Source organism: Rattus norvegicus, chromosome 14, assembly GCF_021556685.1.
Source record: "Rattus norvegicus strain SHRSP/BbbUtx chromosome 14, alternate assembly SHRSP_T2T, whole genome shotgun sequence".
Lineage (NCBI taxonomy): Eukaryota > Metazoa > Chordata > Mammalia > Rodentia > Muridae > Rattus > Rattus norvegicus.
The window spans coordinates 90,816,946-90,836,739 of NC_141547.1; the positions used below are offsets into that span (position 1 = coordinate 90,816,946).

At 45.1% G+C, this 19,794-nt stretch overlaps 1 protein-coding gene across 9 annotated transcripts in view; it reads right to left on the minus strand.

Annotated features, from left to right (window-relative positions):
- Positions 1-19,794, minus strand: part of Ddc (dopa decarboxylase) — a 90,503-nt gene that overhangs the window by 24,553 nt on the left and 46,156 nt on the right. For all 9 annotated transcript variants that reach the window (NM_012545.4, NM_001270853.1, NM_001270852.1 and 6 more), the window contains 3 exon segments: positions 389-456; positions 4,044-4,138; positions 11,559-11,625. In NM_012545.4, coding sequence (NP_036677.1) covers positions 389-456; positions 4,044-4,138; positions 11,559-11,625 — 230 coding nt within the window.

Consider the following 19,794-nt stretch of genomic DNA (forward strand, 5'->3'; position numbering starts at 1 on the left):
TAGACCAAGAGACTGATGATAAATCTAAGAATAAGTACACAGAAGCAACAGAATTAAATGTAAGAACTGAAATTTCCCAGGATTTGTCATCTGCTCAGGAGAGATAAGTCAAATGCCAGGTCGCCTGTCCCCACCTGCTCGTCCCTCAAGCTAATCTCTCGCAACAATACACTCGAGATAAAAGTTTACAGGCTGAGGGAGATGGAGCAAGAATTCCAGCAGCGGCTCTGAAATGGAGGCAAACGGCAGCCTGAGAGATCATTAGTGCCTTCCCTCCGGTCTCACGCGGGCCCTGGCTGTGCTCTGGCAGGTAGGCCTCCCTCTCTGGCACTACAGAGACCAGAGCCACACCACAGGTGACCAGTGTGTGAACAACAGAGAAACTTACCACATGGCAGAGCAGTCAAAATTCACCAAAAGCCACTTGTGGGGATTAAAGTTAAAGGAATCTGCAAACTGTAGAGACGTAAGAAAACGACAAAACAGAACGATTCAGTCAGGGCTCTTTGGGGAAGAAAGCAAGACCTTGTGTATTCTGAGAACGCACATTTTAGGTTCCAGGCTCTAAGATCACACGAGATTTTCCCCCGTACAAGAGTTCAAAGCACTGGAAATCCAGAATATTCAACTTATAAGAACCATGTCTAGAATATCAGTGTTGGGCCTACAAATAATTTACGTACATCATCCCTTCAGCTTCCTGAACTATCAAATTTCTCGGGATATACAGGAAAAAGAAAAAAATCTCATAACTAAGGTGATTAGAAATCCGCCCCCCCCCCCGGCCTTTTTTTTTTTTTTTTTTTTTTAATTTAACTGAAGTTTCTTTGGCCAGCATGACACAAGGTCACAACACTTTCCATGTACCTAAGGGTTTTTTTTCCTCCTCGATTTTAAAGTTGAGGTCTAAGTTCAGTGAACTGACAGTTGCGAGAGTGTCTTGGCACACAGGGTCACAGACAACAACTGCAGCTTTGCTGACCAGGCTTTCAAGGAGAAAATAGATTTCAACTGCGAACAACAGCCGCAAGGCTCCTGGGTCTCAGCTGTGCACTCACAAATCCAAGAGCTCCACAAAGGCTGCTTTCTGCCTTTTTCCAAATGGCAGGCCTCGGGTTCTGGTGTTACTGACGGGAGGCAAACAGGTCCATCTGAGTGTCAGAGCTTAATTTAGATAGGAGCAAGGCTCGGTCTAGTCCGGTTTCCTAAAGGAACATTTTTTTTCAAACTTCTCGAGGCTTTGCGGTTGCTCCTCTTTATTTAAATCCAGGGACCCTCACTAAGGAGGTAGCAAAGCCCTAAGGGGGGCCCGATTGGTGTCAGTGATAGACGTTGGGGGCCGGCCGAAACAAGCTTCCATATGGACCCAAGCTGGAGGTGCCGACTCATTTCCTCCCAGGTTTCAGAAAAAGTAATTTTGAGAAGGAGACAGGAAATTACAGCAAGTTTCATTTGTTGATAAAAGGAAACAAAAGGTTAAAGAAGAGCATTGTTTGCTGGGGGATTTTATTAGTTCCCTCCACTGGGGCTGATCTGTTTAAACTTCTTTCATTACGGTACAGTGATATTTTCCTCCCGCTGACAGAGAGGACGGCCCTTATCTGCAAGGGTCGGGCCACAGCAGGATATTGCGGGCCGCTTATCTGACCACGGAGCAGCCGAGCCCTCCCTCAGCCAAGGCAAGGAGAGAGCGGTACCACTAATGGAGGGAAAAATTGCAGCGAGTCCTTGTCCCTGTGAGTGCTGTGAATGGTGTCTGCTGTTGATAGGATCTGGCTGCGGTGCCCATCGCCCTGGTGGTCTGACAGTCCGGCACCCCTCTGTGAAAGGTGAAACTTTGGAGTTGTCAGTTCAGGGCCCTAAGAAGAGCACTGGTGGATCGGGAAACCTGAAACCGGATACCTGAACTCAGGAGCTTCCAGCACAGGCCTGACCACAGGAAAGGCACAGGAGAAACCTACCCTTCTTCCCTCCACGATGCTGAAGGGCACATGGGTTGCCTGCCTGTCCTTTATCTGAAATTCTTCTCTATATTTAAAAGTATTTACACAGACGGGGCGAAGTAGATCAGCCACAGGACCCAAACCTAAACATGAAATATGAGTGTTCCAAGACACTCTACTAAGTGTTTTCTAAATCTTTGGTTACGAGATAAAGCTTCGTGGGATGGAATTTTACCATTTTGGCATATCAGGCCTTAGGAAGTTCCAGAGTTTGGAGCACTTTGGATGTTGGAGTTTGGATTAGAAATGTCACACGCCATCAATCACCCCCTAGATCCAAACATCCACAAAACTAGTAAGGGATTTGGCATCACAATCATAGGATCAGAACTTTACGTGTGTTAACACAAACCCCAGTACTTAGTGATTTTGACCCCTTTCTACCCCCTCAGATGGATTCAAGTTTAGCGCGTATGAAATGTTCAGTAAGGGAATACTGACTGCATAAGAAAGAGAGTGATGTAGTGCACATAGAAACCAGAATGGCTCATCGGCAAGAAGGGGGATTATTCTCTTCAAAGACGGGACAATTTGTATTCCATACCTTTGACAGTCACCTTTTTTCTGTTATTACAGTCTTGGGAGAATTCAAAACAGTAATTAGAAAATTGATCGGCAAGTCTGACACGCAAGCAGGAAGAGGTTTAGGGGGAGTCTCTCTAAGCCCCGGTGACAACTAATGAGAGCATCTAATGCGTGCTCAGTTTCCTACGCCCCACGCTCTTCTTAAACCCTTTAAGTGTGATTAACGCAGCCACTCCTTGGGCTGACCGCACAAAGGAACCATCCCTGGTAAATCTACTTTACGATATAATGGAAGATGATCTGCCCAAGGGCACCTAGAGATTCCAGTCTGGAAGGGTGAAGCCCGCATGGTGATCTGACTTCCATGACAAGGTGAAGTCTCAGGAAACCTCTTCTTCTAAGAAGAAAGCAATTCTTTTCTGGCTAAAGTACTGACTCCTCTAATTTAGCATCTCCCCACTTGTACACGCTTCTACAGGAGGCCTCTTGGGGTTCTTCAATGCTTTAGTCTGCTAGTTGGCAGGTGGAAAATCTCCCTATCCTATGGACAGCCCAAGTAGAATTCTGCCCAAGTCTGGAAAGATGGACAGCAGGGCCCATCTGAGCTCAGTCTGTTAAGTCCACACTGGTTTATGCTCTGTATCTCTGGGGAGAATAGAGTCCTGGCTAACTGTTTTGATCGTTACTTCTCAAGAAAGAGTTTCATTTGGGATGACAGGATGTATTTTGCAATATTCAGAAGAGTCCATGGGACATTTAAAATGCCTCAGTGACTTTCTATGGGATCCTGGCCACTGCGACTGACCGTTTTACTCAGGTACATGGGAAGAACGTGAACAACTCGTTGAGCCGGATTGCAGGGGATTGTAGGTTGACGTTTTAAATTATTGTTTGACTGGAATGCACAGCAATTTTATTTTACTCATAAATATTTTTCCACAGCTTTATACGTGCAAGTCTAACGTATGATACATAGCTCTGCCCAGGATTTGTAGCAACTGGAAAATAGCTGTCTACCTCAGGAGGGCCTCAAAAGTCAGGCTGCATGACTGGAATGCCCTCAGCCCCAGTCCTGAGGTACTGTATTCATTAAGTTAGTTTTCATTTTTTTTTAAATTATGTGTATGGGGGTGGCACAGTCTATGTATGTGTACAGAGCACAGGGGTGCACAGGCCAGAGGCATCCAGTCTCCTCCAGCTGCAGTTATCGGAGTAGATTCTAGAAATCAAACTCAGATCCTCTGTAAGAACAGTGCCCACATTGATTCCCTGATTAATTTCCCCAGCTCCCCGAGGGCATTTAATTTCTAATAACCATTGCAATTGGCTAGGAAGTAGTTTGTGGAAATAAACCAGTAAGAGTTGGGGGTATCTGACTCTTACAAAAGGAGATCTCACCGATGACCCTGCAGCAGCAGTGTTGCTCAGTGGTAGACTCCTTGCCAGGTACATAGGAGGCCAGCAGGCTTGATTCCCAGTGGAAAAACAAAAGACCTCACTGAACAGCTTACTCACCTCCACGCCATTCAGAAGATACCGGAACTCAGGACAGATAAAGGCACTGCCTGCGTATGCAGCATCAATGTGCAGCCATACACCCTCCTGGTTGCCTAGCATCAGAAGCAAACGGTGAGTTCTCCCCTGGACACACCCCCACCCTGTGTGTCTAGCATACATACTACTTACATATACATATTAATACTGCTACATACATACTACATACACACTACTTACATATACATATTAATACTACTACATACATACTACTTACATATATATTTTAATACTGCTACATGCATACTACATGCATACTACATACCTACTACTTACAAATACATATTAATACTACTATATACATACTACTTACATATACTTATTAATACTGCTACATACATACTATATACATACTACTTACATATACACATTAATATTATTACATACTACATACATACTACTTATACATATTATACTACTACATACATACTACTTATATACATTTTAATACTACATACATACTACTCACATATACATATTAATAGTACTTGAGGAACAATAGCTGGGTCTCCAAAAGGCCAGCTTTAAAATTTAGGGCAGAGGTACTAGCAGCTGGCTAACACAGCTGCCCAAAGAATGCTTAGAAAGTGGAGGAAACACAAACAGCCACTCAGCATAGTGCCGAGGCCAGCACAGCCCCCCTACTGTGCTTGCCCATAGTCTCTTCTGGTTCCCATCTTCCACATTCCACACACCTTGAGTGCACCCCCCCCCCACTGTATTTGCTAACCCCTTCTCAAGCCCTCCTTTCAGAAACAGCCTTATGGAAAGTAGGACACATGACCCCTACTCTGATGGTCTTGGTGGTCCATTTGGCCAGGTTTGGAATCACTCAGAAAGGCAAAGCTCTTGGCATGTCTATGAGGACATTTCCAGGGAGAGTTAACAGAGCATGGCAGACCCACACTGAAATCGGGTGGCGCCTTCCAAAGCAGTAGGTCGCATACAAAGAGGTCACCTTCCTGCCTCAGATGCTAACTCCTTATCAGCTGCATTTATTGCTGGTGCTGTTTTCTGTTAGCATCTCACTCCAGCTTTGTCAGCCTTCCACGACCGACTCAGCACCAGAAACTTTTCAGTGATCTCCAGGTTTCAGCAGTAGACTGGCCCTCTGGAGCATCCCCTTCTTAAGACTGAGCAGCAACTAAGTTGCTTGTGTCTCTACATAGAGGCAGCCATCGCAGATAATCGAATGCATCCCAATTTTATGACATATATGTGTATAGATGTGTGTATATGATAGACATGCATACATTTGATTGATTCCGTTCCTCTGGAGAACCCTACGATACACTAGTATCGTCCTACCTCCTCCATGTCTACCACAGACTTAGGTAATTTAATCTGAAACTACCCTTGGCACCTGCCATAAATGACTGAGGTTTCCTAATTGAATTTTCCCGCTTTTCCTCTTGCTGTGGTAAAAATACCTTCACAAAAGCAACTTAAAGGAGAGTGGGTTTACTTGGCTCAAGGTTCAAGATGGAGTGGCTCTGACAACGGGAGCTTAAAGCAGGCCGTCCTGTTCAATCTCTGACCAAGAACCAGAAAATGGCAACTATTTGCCCTCAGCTAGCTCTCTGCTTTTTAATGAAGTGCAAGACACTAATGCAGAGAATTGTGTTACCACTTTTAGGGTGGGATTTCCACCTCAATTAACTTAATCCAGATAATCCTCTAAAGGTCTGGCCAGCAGCTAATCTAATCTAAATTGGGGTACTGGTGTGCCTGGTGTGTCTCCTACAAGAGTCCAGACCCTATCAAGTTGACAATCATCACAGACCTTCTCTCCCACCACACAGAAGAGCCTTAAAGATAGAGTGCTCACATCCTTTGAGGATGAGAAAGCCTCCTCCACAGGCATATGTGTGCCCTTAGTCACGTAGCCTGAGTTCTGTTCTGAAGGTGAGGGTGGTTGGCAACTACAGCTTCGAGTATACATTAGATAATACTCGCAATTGGCCCATTCTATCGCTTAGAAGTCAGTGAAAAATTATTAATTTTAAAGAAGGGTGTAGTTGCACACACCCTTAATCCTAGCACTCAGAAGGCAGAGGCAGCTGGATCTCCATGAGTTAGAGGCCAGCTTTGTCTAAAAAGCAAATTCTAGGACAGCCAGGGCTGTGCTGTGTCTCAAAAAAAAAAAATTAAATTTCATGCGTTATATAGCAATATATAAATTAAAATAAATACTCCAAGTCAGGAGGAGAACTCTTAAGATTTAGGTAGTAAACTCACAGGTTTCCGGTAGTTCCTGAAATTTACAAAACTTTATAAAATGCGGACCCCACCCCACCCAGCCTACCAAAGTTATATTAATAATAATGGCCACTAGGGAAAGGAGACCCATCAGAAGAGCTGTCTACAAGTTATGCTGGGAACCCCAGGGTGCAGCTTCTGTGAGATACCAGCCAAGCTGGGTTTGGCTTTTCGGTGATGGAGTTACCCTTGAGTAACTCATGTTCCTTTGAGCGACTTCTCAGCCAAACACCTGTAAATAACCCCAATACAGTCAATACATCACTAAGTCGGATGTTTGTGGAATTTGGGTCTTTAATTAGTTTCTTGTCTGAGGTGAGCAATGCTTCTTTGTGTCTTATCTAGGAAAAACACACCAGGAGAAACAGCTCAAGAACTAAATATAGTCACGAGGTAGTTAAGATACGAAGGTTGAGGGGCTGGGGATTTAGCTCAGTGGTAGAGCGCTTACCTAGGAAGCGCAAGGCCCGGAGTTCGGTCCCCAGCTCCGAAAAAAAAAGAACCAAAAAAAAAAAAAAAAAAAAAAAAAAGATACGAAGGTTGAGGCTACAGAGAGGATAGCAGGCAGCCATCTCTGCACAGGTGAAGAACCTGCCGTCCTTGTGCTCATACAGAGTGACGGATTTACCCCTGATTTTCCATACATGATGGCTGGCCATTAATGTGTGTGCGCCATGAGAAAAAAAAAAAGAGCCCTTGTGAATTCTGCTGATAAAAGATGAAAGTGCTTTGATTGAGTTATTCTTCAAACTAAGACTCTTGGTAATCAAGGTCGTGTAAATAAAAACTTGTAGATACCGCTATGCCAGGACACCGTCAAAAACTAAGGTTCAAGAAGAAACCCAGGCCTTCTGAAGCAAGGGTGAAGGCGTCAGTCTCACCAAGTGCTCAGAGGCCCCCCGGTCGGGTGCAGCAAGAGACACAGCCTTAGGATAACACAAGACTTTCCCCAAGGAGCAACAGGATCGTGATGGATGGCCATCACAGCCCTTACTCAGATTAACCGCGAGGCTGCCAGAACTTTATACCCCTTTGTAAGTCAAGACGTGCTGTAATTTGAATGTCTATTAAATCCTAGCCTCCAGGGTAAGAGGCATTGCCTTTCGGAAGCGAGCAGATCATCATGGTGGGATTCTGAGACACCAGACAAACTGCTTGTATCCTCTACCATGTGGTCATACATAGAAAGTGTCACCCATTAGCCGGTTCTCTCCAGGCACCAAATCAACTGGTGCCTTGCTCCTGCCCTTTCACACACAGGAAGTGTAAACAGTGAATTCCTGTTGTTTACAAACCCTGGGGTCTGTGGTGTTGCACGGAACAACCCAAATGGACTAAAACAAGATAATGTCATATTTTCCATGGGTGCTGCTTGGGTCCCACATAGACCTCTATTTATAGAATTTGCTTTTTTGGCTGAGGTCCTCTAACATACCTCCACAGATGCTATTGCTTATGTTCAGTTCAGTATATCAGATGGAGTGAGCCACAACAAGATGGCGGGTCTTCATGGGTCAACCATAAGCAACCCTCATACCTTAGCATGGGGAAGGTAGGGTCTAGAAGGCCATTTAGGCTTCTCTTTCTCTCACACCTTTCTATTGCTTCTCCCGTATCCTCTACCCTTGAGAGAAGGGCATGCTGAATACGTCAGTAAAGCCTTGGAAAGAAAGCAGGCCATCCAGCTGCACCTCTCAGTGTCTCAGAGCCTGTTTCATAGCACCCAGATGAGAGTTCACTCTGAGTCTCATCAACTAAGTGGGAATAGCTAAGGTTGATTTAGAATGCTTCACCCATAAACCTGGTTGAGTAGGTAGGAAAACAATCTATACTGAGGAATCAAGTTTACTTGCAAAGTCTAACCTCTACTCTGGTTTCTGAGAGATGACCTATAGACCTCTTTTTTGCCTTGGGCTTTGGCCCCAGATAGTCTGATCTATAATTTGTGATAGGGACACTGGACAATTTTGACTTCTGGAGGAGTTGATCTATAAATGTAGTAGTTGGGCTTCCAGAAGGGCCTGAGTAGGACCAAATCCATACAAAAACAAACGGCAAGAGCTTAGGGGACTTTGCCTGCTAGGGAAATGTCATTACTCAGAATACATGGCTATACATTATATATAGCTAGAGTGTTTCATACCCTTGTGACTCCCCAGAGGTTACCAGAAGCTCTGTGTGCTCACACTTCAAGACTGTCCTGTATGTCTCCTTGGCTGATTTTAATCCCTAATCTTCAACCATCCCTGTGAGATAGTTCTCAGTAAGTTTAGAGTCTTTAGTAGTTTATGGGCTCTAAAAGAGTTTGAAGAGTCCTCAGGTTGTACCTCGTGTCTAAACAAGGGTAGTCGCAAAGACTGCCTCCTGGAGAGTGTCTTCTTCAACTTGGATCAACCCCAAACTCCAACAAGAAATAACTCACAAATGCTCTTTAGAAGCTTCTCTGTGGGCTTCTCCTGGTCCTAAGGGGAAGGGCAATGGTATTGACAATGCCTTCTGCATCTCACATGATTGGCTGATACTAGCCCCATCATTCAGGTGCTCCAGCACATGGACACATGTAGGAATTATGTGGATGTAGCCCGGGCACGCAACAGCCAGATATAGGGAGTTACAGATTTAGGGAGTCTAGCACATTATCACTGAGGCCACACCACCGTTGGCTCCTGAAGCCACTGCCCTCCTACTGTTGCCACAACCGATCTTCTAAGAGGCCTCCTCAATGGGCAGAAGCCAGGCCAGGCTGACCACAGCATTACAACTCCTTACAGCCCCTCTGGCCCTTGGGATGAAGCTGTGGCAGTCTATAGTATACCATCCTCTCCCTATCCCCCTTCTTCAGTGTCCCCATGTGTGTTCCTAAGGCTGCCACCTATCCATCTGCTATAACTTAACCTCTCCTTAATAAATACCACTCTTCCCACCCCCAGCAAACAAAAGGCATTGTTTTAGAGATGGTGGGCTACAAAGGCACCACCATAATAACGCCCTCAGGTACGAACACTGGCCATGCATGGGCCAGTTAGGCCCATGGGTTAAGTGTTGGCCTGTTAGCATCCACAACCTTGTCCCTAGAGCAATCTCTGGGTTTGAACCCCGAACTGCAAAGCGCCTATCAGGCTCTGCCCACAGCACCCGAACTGCCTGACAGAGGGAGCTGCAGGACAGCAGGGCACAGCACTGTGAGCATTCATGGCAGGGGCCACCTGCTGGCTGTCATCTTCCTGCTCCTGTTGGGAGCCAGATTGAGTTCAGGGATAGCAGCCGTGTAGTCTCTATCTGGCAGAAGACTTCAGTGCTTTAAATCCGATAGCCCTGGGGAATGACATCAGCCGGCTGTTGGCCAGGACATTCAGTCCTTGGCCTGACATCTGAGTCAGAGGACTTCGACTTGCTTGGCTGAGCTTGTGAAGGTCTGCAAGCTAACGAGGCCCACAGTACAGCCATAGCCGAGGATGGCCAGCTAGTTCAGTGTGTTCTCAGCCTGCTGTGTGTGGCTGCCTTTAGCCAGTAATAATCACAGCTGTGCCATAGCTCATAACAGGTGGAGCCAAATCCTAAGTGAATGGCAAGGCTGTGTCCACCCTACTTCTCACGGTGGGTGATTAGCCTCACGGTCCTGGCAGGACAAGCATGTACTACATGCGGTACATGCCTTTCCTACAGCCTATTGTCTGCAAGAACTCCCCTGAGCTACACTGTGAAGGAAATACTGTTTTACTATTATGAGAACCACTTTTCTTTCCAATTTTCAGATAGGGGAAAATGAAGGTCAGGATTTAAGACACGCAGCTGTAAGCTACAGGCTTCTCTGCCACTTAAGGTCATGGCCAGCCCCCACCTCTACCAAGGGAGAAGAACCCATTCCCGAGAAGAGACCACGAGGAAATCAGGGGTTAGGAGAGGTGGGAAACGTGCTTGGCCCACACAAAGTGACAATGAAGCCAAATGCCAAGCAGGTGGCGTGATGTCTGGCGCAAGTCGAAGGACTGAGGTCAGAGTGCTTGCGAGGGACAGCTCCACCCGAGCCTTCACATCCCCGAGGAACAGAGAAGAGCGAGTTTCATGGGCTGAGATATCCTTGGTGCCTCAGAAACGGTTCCAAGGCCTGCTGAGTTCCCGGAGCTCGCATCAAAGGTGAAACTTTAGAAACACAGACATTTATTCATTTTGCAACTAACACGGAATTCTAGTCTCCGTGAGAAAGACAAAATGTCCTGATTGAGGGAGGAAGGAGGCAAGCACGAGGCCAGGAAATTATCTGAAATGGAATAGTCTTTACAGAAGTTTAGCTTGAAGACATTGATTTGCTAAACCAATACTAACAGCTACGTACTGCTTACCGACGGGCACGTCTGAGAAGTGTATCGTTCCGCAAGGCAGGCATCGGGAAAGCACTGTAGAGTTTCACTTATACACACCTCAGAAGTAACACGTGGCATTGTAACTGATGTTTACCCTCACTGAAAATGTCACACAGCACAGCACAATAAGTTATGTCAGTCTGTCTTTCCTTTGTTTCTTTTGAGATAGGGTTTCTCTGTTGTAACTCTGGCTGTCCTGGAACTCACCCTATAGACCAGGCTGACCTCGAACTCAAGAGGTCAGCCTGCTTCTGCCTTTCTTTCTTTCTTTCTTTCTTTCTTTCTTTTTTTTTTTTTTTCTTTTTTCTCGGAGCTGGGGACTGAACCCAGGGCCTTTCGGTTGCTAGGCAAGCGCTCTACCACTGAGCCAAATCCCCAACCCCGCTTCTACCTTTCAAGTGCTGGGATTAAAGGTATGCGCCAACATTTTCTGGCTTACAATAATTTCTTTTTTAAGAGAGAGAGAGAGAGAGAGAGAGAGAGAGAGAGAGAGAGAGAGAGAGAGAGACTTTAAAACGGGTGTGACTAAAGACTAGATTGCACGCACAGGACCTTCAAGTGGGGGTGGCTGCTCCAAATGTTGAAGATTTTAGTTTCCTTAATATGGCCACCACCATATCCTAAACATTACATTAGCACGAAGTGCTTAGACACTTTCTGCCTTTCACAGTGTATTGGTGTTGTTAAGCTTAGCCATTGTTTAGTTAGCTTGAACTCTGAGTTTGTGGAATTTAAGCCAATTCTGATCGTGATGATTAGAATTATTGATGATAAGCACCCCTCAAAGTGAAAGGTTGGGTAACTTCCCCACTCCATGTCACTTTTCAAAAAGAAAACTGAATGAGATACTTACAGATGGGACCCACTTCTAGGAGATTGTCAAAAGAGCAGCAAGATGTGGTTCCTAGGGTGACAACCACCTAGGAGGTAAAAAACAAACAACCCTTTTATCTCCCATGTTGCTGTTGTTGTAATGCAGCCAGCGGCTATACCAGGTACAGTAATAATGAATATTTACATGGAGACGGAAACCCATGAGTGTGTGCTTAATCTTTTGATTAAAGTACCATAGGGGATAAAGAGAGCAAACCTATGAACAGAAGTCTGAACTGTGGGCTGGGGAGATGGCTCCCTGGGTCAAGAATGCTTTCTGTGAAATCAAAAGGACCTGAGTTCACATCCCCAGCTCCTACATAAAACCTAGGCATGGCCTCACAAGCTTGTAATGGTGGATGCCAGGGTCTTTCTGGTCCACTGGCTTAGCCAAAACAGGGAGGTTTGGGTTCGGTGAGAGGCCCTGCCTAAAAGAGTAATGGAAGGACTGGAAAGATGGCTTAGCAGTTAAGACCATTTACTACTCTTATAGGAGATCCAAGTTTGGTTCCCAGAGCTCACATGGCTGCTCATAAACTGTCAATAACTCCAGTTTCAGGGGATTCCTTCTTACATCTGTGGGTACCAGGCACACACATGGTACACATATACAAATACAAGCAAAGCATTCATACCCATAATGTGTGTGTGTGTGTGTGTGATTTTTTTAAAAAAATATGGTAAAGAACACAATATAGACACCAATGTCTACCTGTGGCCTCTGCACACACATATGTGGATATGCTATGAACATGCATATGTGGGCATATACCACACACACACACACACACACACACACACACACACACACACACACACTGCAGTGCAGCAATCTTCTCCAAGATAAAACTATCCATCTCGGCGGGATGTTCCTTGAGACACAGGAAGTCCTAAGGTGAAGTCAAACATTCCGTCCTGCAGACACGCTCTTTAAGCTCAGGAAGTAAATAACTCAATTGCTTCAGGAAGTCCTTAAAACTGGCCAGATTCTGTAGGCTCCTCCATCCCCAAGCATATACAAATGGAAAGGACTTCGAAGAGAACTCACAGACCAGATGAGCTGCCTGGAAAAGGCTCAGACCAACGGAACTACCTGAAAAGGACCATCCAGCCCGTTGCTTTGCGGATGCTCCAGGATTCCCGCTGTCATTTCAGCTGGGGGAGGCTTTGGTAATACAGTTGCCTTGAGTTGTTTCTGTTCCTGTAACCAACCCCTTACCTAGACTCTTGTAAGTAGCATACTTACTCAACAAAACTCATTACTGGACTTTGATGACCTTCTTGCTTTGATCTGTTATGCATCCCCAATCTGGGGTGGGTAGATACTTGTTTGAGCCTCTTCAGAAATGGTTACACTCATACACACGCCATAAATATACACAACTCTGAGCTCCAGGCTGTGAGGCTAGGAACTACGAGTTTTCCTGGATGATAACCCCCACTTAATCTACAAAAGATATTCGGGGTATGGTGCTTTGGGTAAAAAAGAGGAAATTCAGTCACATGAATAGTTACGCCATATACTACTTTATCAGTTGTATCTGTTGGAGCTAAGAATACAGTTCCCATAGAATAAAGAATGTGGACATCCCCGCCCCCCCCCCGAATTTGGTGGCGGTGATGATGATGTGGGTAACACACCAAGCAAGCACACCAGAGAGGACATGCGCTGAGGCCACCTAGGGTATGTGGAGGTATGAGTAGAGTGGTTCTCAGAGAGCCACAGCTAGGGTCAGTTAAGACACACCAGGACACTCTCCCCAAGATTCGCCTCAGGCCTCAAAAGGTCTCTGAGAAACTTCTCTTGGTGCTGACAATGATGCTAACTGGTGGGCTGAGAAAGAACGGGGTACTGTGGGTCTTGCAATGGGAAATATGGCCTAGAATCCATCTTCTCAGTACCTGTGGTGATGTTGGCCGTGTTGGTCATTCGTGTGACTGTCTCTTCCTCCAGCCCCACAGTGTTCTGTGGGAATTAGTACTTTGCTGGACATGGAGCCATTGCTGATATGTATTTGCTGAATGGATATCAGGTAATTAGAAAAAAAATCTTGTTTATGAAAACCGAGGGTCAGTCTGATTCATAGAGATCATGCTGTTGGGATAGTGAGCTTTCTCCTTAGGCTTGATGCAAACTCGTAATTTTGTGCGCCCATGTGTCAAATGCATGTCAAATGTCAAGGGTGCATGGCCGTTCAAGTCTCCCCAGAAGTAGTGTTATGCAATACCCTTTGAACAATGTCTTCACCCTTGTGTCAAGTCCCCCACCTCCAATATTGTCGACTACACTACAGTTCATACATGGTTATCGCCAAAGCCTTTCTGGTTCCCTTTTAGAGATGACCACCTATGGTTTGCCCTGAAAGAAAAACCTACCTCCCAATGAGATGATAGCTCTTTTTTTCAGGTGACCTGGTATCTTTGGGTATCTCACCTGGCTGACTGAGTCCTGCTGCTTACCTAGAAGCCTGTGTTTGTGGGAGAAGCTTGGCACTATGTCTCATAGGCAGTGCCTTTACCAGGGTTCTGAGGTTTTCTATAAGCAGTTGGAGGAAATGGTTGCAGAGCAAGCACTTGCAGGGCTCTGACAGGTTCTCTGTAATACCCACTTATGTCCACTAAGGTCTTCTCCTCACAGAATTGTCCTCAGATTCAGCAGAAGCAAACATTTAAATGCAGTCGGGGCAGGAGAGATTGCTCAGTGGTTGAGAGAACTGGCTGTGCTTCCAGAGGACCCAGGTTCAATCCCCCAGGACCCATATGGCAGCTGACAACTGTCTCTAACTCCAGATCCAAAGGACCTGACACCCTTACACAGATATGCTTACTGCAGGCAAGACCATTAATGCAAAATGCTAAAAGTAAGTAAATTATAAAATGGTAGTGGTGCACATCTTTAATCCTAGCACAGTGGGGAGTCAAAGGCAGGTGGATCTTTGTAAGTTCATGGCCACCATGGTGTACAGAGGGAGAGTACCAGGACAGCCAGAACCACACAGAGAAAGCTTCCCCCAACCCTCTCTCAGTAAGTAGTAAGTAAGTAAGTAAGTAAGTAAGTAAGTAAGTAAATAAATAAATAAATAAAGCAGGTTTTGTGATTATGCAGGTATGGTGACCCATCAGATCCCAAAGTCATTTCATTCACTGAAGACTCACTCACAGGACCCAAGAAAAGGGCCATGTCATGTCATCAGGTACACCATGGGGGCCCTAAGAAGAAGCCAAGCATACAACTGTGAGCAGGAGCCTTTTTCTTGGTGTTCATGGGAAGTTACAGGCGAGGCAAAGAGGTTGCTTTGGCTAATTTTGGTGGCTTAGTCTGTAATAACTTGGTACCTGGCTATTCAGAGGTAACTATGACAGGGGGACAGCCCCCTGACACCTCACAGAGGCATAGGAGTGGTGGATTTGCCACTCGGTCTTGATTCAGAAGAGGTAAGCCCTCTTGGGACATCTTCGCCCAAAGGTGTCGGAACATCAGAAAAGTAGACAGTATTGAGAGATGGGAGAGGTGACACGGGCCTGCTCTTCTAGCTCTCAGAGTGGAGGCAGCCAGACCTCAGATTTGGACTATGTCAGTTTAGACTATGTAAGAAGAGCATCTCAAGGCAGGCAAGAGGTTCAGCACATAAAGCTCCTTGTCACCAGCCTGATGACCCAGGTTTCATTTCATAATACATTCATAAATATAATATATTTTCAAATAAGAAGACCCTGTCTCAAAAGAACAAAAAACCAAATGTGTGAGAATGTGTGTGTGAGAGAGAGAGAGAGAAAGAGAGAGGGAGAGAGAGAGAGAGAGAATATTTATGAATAAAAGACTATATATGAAGCTCAGTTGTATTTCCTTGGAAGACGTACCAGAGCTACTAGTGGGTTTCTTCCATGCTCTCAGGCTCCAGGCTTTCCTGGAGCCTCAGATTCCCCTACAGTTTCTTCGCTTTATGCCTTCAACGTTTTCTCTGGTATCTGTAATTTCATCCTGATACTTAACTGAATATTGAAATGCTTTCTTTGCCTTAGGTACCTGGCTAACTGGGTTGATTCATCATAGGACTCTTAAAATGCTTTGTCTGTGTCATTCAGGGTAAAATTATGCGGTCTCAGTAAAAAACAGTTTGGCTTGAGACGTTTAACAACACCGCATCGCTTTCTCCATTTTGTGCCTCCCAGAAATGATCTATCTGAAGTGCAACGATCGCTTTGCTCCATCTCATTTTCTCCTCTAAACACTAATTGGCCTAAGAACAACAATTTCTGCTGTTAAATTCATACACATTAAACATTTGCTTGTTAAAATCAGCTGTTATCTATTACTGGGCAGCCAGAGTTTAGAGGAGGATTTCTGCCAAATATGATTACTGCTTATCGCCTGAGATGAGCTTGTGGTCAAACATAAACGTTCATTCTTAAATTTGCAGGCGATTATTGATTTCATTGTAATGAGCTTGAAGCAACTCTGTGCAAACAAAGGGCATTTCTGTCTCATTCTGTGAGGCGCCTTGGCGGAGAATAAAAATGAATGGCTTGTTTTAGGACTTTGTTGGTGGAGGGCTGTTTGCTGGCGACTGCTTCTGGGGTAACTCATCACAGTGACCCCAGATAGGCTCACAATCCCCGCTTCAGACTTAACGGGAAGGTGCCAGAGTAGGGGACTGTCCAAGAGCACATGGGCAGGGACAGATTATCGATAGCTACACCTTGGGAGGGCAGAGTCCTGAGTGCTTGCCAGAGGCCCCAGTCCTTCCTAGCTTCAGAGCAGCGCTGTAGGAGGGCAAACAGGGAAGAAGGTGAAGGGGGCTGCACGGGCAGTGCTCTAATGGCTTGTCCACGTGCCGTGGAGCTACAAGTCAGCTTGTCCTAGTTCTCAGAAGCCATATTAAAGCTAGCACCTGCTGTGCCTCAGGCTCTGATTACCCCAACTCAGCGTCACTCAGTGCCGCTAACCTGATTTCAGTGCGCTCTGCAGAGCCCTAATCACATTTGTGCAGCAGGAGGGGGCAGGAGCCACAGTGAGCCTCTATCTTGAGAGCCTGAGGCCTTCCTGCTGGTGTGACAGAGCCTGCGTGACCTCCTCCCCTGCTGTCCAAACCCCAACCAGCCCTTTCTCCTCACATCTATGCCTGGCGGCCATTGCCCTTTGCTGATGCTATTAAGTTGGCTTACTGGAGGAGCCAACTATCACGGAGAAAATAGAAAGACAGAGACTTTATTATAAAACTCAAGCTAGTCCCTGGAAGGACAGAGTCAGCTTTCTTGGTCAAACTCTGCCAAATATGAGTTGGGAGTGGGTTTCCAGCTCGAGAAGCTTGAAATTCTTGAGGTATACTGAAGGCTACACATCTTTATTCCCAGGAGGGCACATGCGGCCATTACACATGCACACATGCAAATACTTGTAACCACAAAGGAGCATTAGGAAAGTAGACAAGGCCTAGTTACTACCCTTTCCCCATCTGGGGCAGGAGGGTGTATCCCAGTTGAATAGCCCCAAGCTGCATGTTGAAATAACAAACCATTTGTACTGCTCCAAAAAGTCTGTGCTTTTTCACACTGATGAATGTTACCAGTCCTTATTCCCTAAGCAAAAAAAAAAAAAAAAAAAAAGGCACCATGAGTCCCTGCCTGTCCAACCTCTAGTATAGAGTTGCCTAGCAACAGGCATTATTGATCCTCTTCAAAGCTGATTGCATCTTCTACTCTCCTCTGTGTATGTAGTTACCATGAGATGGTGCAAAGACTAGGCATATCTGTGTCTTTGGCACGAGAAACCATTCCGAGAAGAAACAGACCGTGACTGGTCAGAGAGCATCAGAGTTGGTGCAAGGTACACTGAGGCACAGGCATTTGTTAAACGTATGAATGAACTGGGACTCTTTCCTTCATGCCGATGTGTAGGACTGGCAATATCTGTGGTTTCTGTGTGCAAAATGGTAACAGTGTCCTCTGTAATATTTTTTTTCCCAATTTGGGTCTTTAAAGCACGGTTCAAAAAATGGAGTAGTGTTTCTCCTGCTCCTGCATGAAAACAGGACTTTATTTGAATGGACTGTGCCGTGTTCACTTAATGTTCCTGCGTTTCCCCTCAGCCAATTTCTTCAGTTGAGCACATGAATACAGTTGACCCTCTGTATCTGAGGTTTGATTTTAGGTTCCAACAACCTCAAATCAAAATACTAGGAAAAATTCACTCTCTGCAAGATAGAACCCACTTTTGACACTGCTTGGGTGGCCAAGAATCCGAGACCACAGACTTAGGGGAAAACTGAATACTACTGTTCTGCTATAGGAATGGAGCAATAAAACGACTCTTAATGACATTCTGCTCTACTCATAGATCACTGTCCTGCTTAGCCATCATTAGAGGAGCCTCCTCCTAGTAGCTGGGAACTAATGCACAGACCCATAATGGGACAGTGTGAGGAGAATAAGAGACCGCTCAGACCTAAAAGGGAGGTATTCATCAAATCCCTGCCCTCGGGGCTCAGGGAACTATATGGGAGAGGAGGCAAAAAGATTGCAGGAGCCAAGGGGGGTTGAACGATACCAAAGAAACAGTGTCTTCCAGACAAAACAGGACTGATCCACACATGAACCGACCAAGACCGCAGCAGCACGCACAGGGCCTGCACAGATCCAAACCACACAAATGCCAGAATTGGGATGGAGAAGTGGCTCCCATCCTCTGGCCAAAGGTCTTTCTCCACTTAAAAAAGTGCTTGCAAAGGAAAAATTAGTTTCTCCAAGAAGTTTCACTGAGTATACGAAACATAGGGTAGGCTCCATGCCTAACGGCGGATGGGAAATAAAAATTAACTCAAAGGTATTTTTGGAGATTTTCTTTTTGTCTCCTATCTCTTTGTTTGGACATTTTTTTTTAAAAAAGCCTGACTGGTCTTTTGTTTGTATATTATGGCCTCTGATTTTGTGTTTTTAAGGTAGGCATGCGTGGTGTGTGTGTGGTATGTGTATGAGTGTGTGTGTGGTCTGTGTGTGAGTATGTATGTGTGTGTGTATGCCTTTTTGTGATCTTTCTCCTTCCTTCCTTCCTCCCTCTCTTTCTTTCTTTCTTTCTTTCTTTCTTTCTTTCTTTCTTTCTTTCTTTCTTTCTTTCTTTCTTATTTCTTTCATTTGTTTGTGCTTTTTAGTTCTGGTTTGGTTTGGTTTTTTGAGATTTTTTTTGTCTCATATTGCTTTATTTGGACATTTTTTTAAAGCCTTTTTGGTCTTTTGCTTGTACATTATGGCTTCTGATTTTGTGTTTTTAAGGTAAGTGTGTATGGTATGTGTGAATGTGTGTGTGTTCTGAGTCTGTGTGTGTGCATGTGTGTATGCATTTCTTGTAGTCTCTCTCTCTCTCTTCCTTCCTTTCTTCCTTCCTTTCTCTCTTTCTTTCTTTCTTCCTTCCTTTCTTTCTTTCTTTGTTAGTTCATTTCATTTTATTCTTGTTTGTACCCCCCCTTTTTTTTGCCTGTTTGTTTTCTTAAGAGACAGAGAAAAAGGATGTGTAGAATTGGCAGGGTGGGGAGGTAGGAAGGGTTTGGGAGGAAGCTGTGATTCCAATATATCATACAAAAATAACAGTTTTCAATTAAAAGTGAAAATCATAAAATATTAGGGAAAAACTGCAGAAAGTTCCAATGAAGCCACTTTCATGTGCAGGGCATGGAGTCCCGTGTGCTGAGCCCTTACGATGTGTAGGCATTGCTTTAGACGTTAGGAATACTTAAAATATGTAGGAAGGCACCAAGGTTATACGCAAATACCATGGGCTTTTATCTAGAGCTCTTGAGCATCCACAGGCATCCGGGAAACAACGAACGTCCTGTGGATAGTGAGAAACAACTGTGCTCACAAACCTCTCATTTCTGTACATTTTCCACAGGCCCGATGTATATATTGAATGTAAACATTTCATTACGAAAAAAATTAAACTGAACACAGTAATGCAGGAAACTTGAGAGGGTGCTGGTTAGTTTTTTGTCAACTTGACACAAGCTAGTGTCCTATGGGAATAGGGAACCTCGACGGAGAAAAGGCTTCCATCAAACTGGCCTGTAGGCAAGTCTGTGGGGGCATTTTCTTGATTAATGTGTGATGTGAGAGGGCTAGGCTCACTGTGGGAAATACTACCTCTGGGCAGATGGTCTGGATTGTTTAAGAAAATTGAGCGAACCATGAGAACGAGCCAGGACGGAGGACTTTTCCATGGGCTT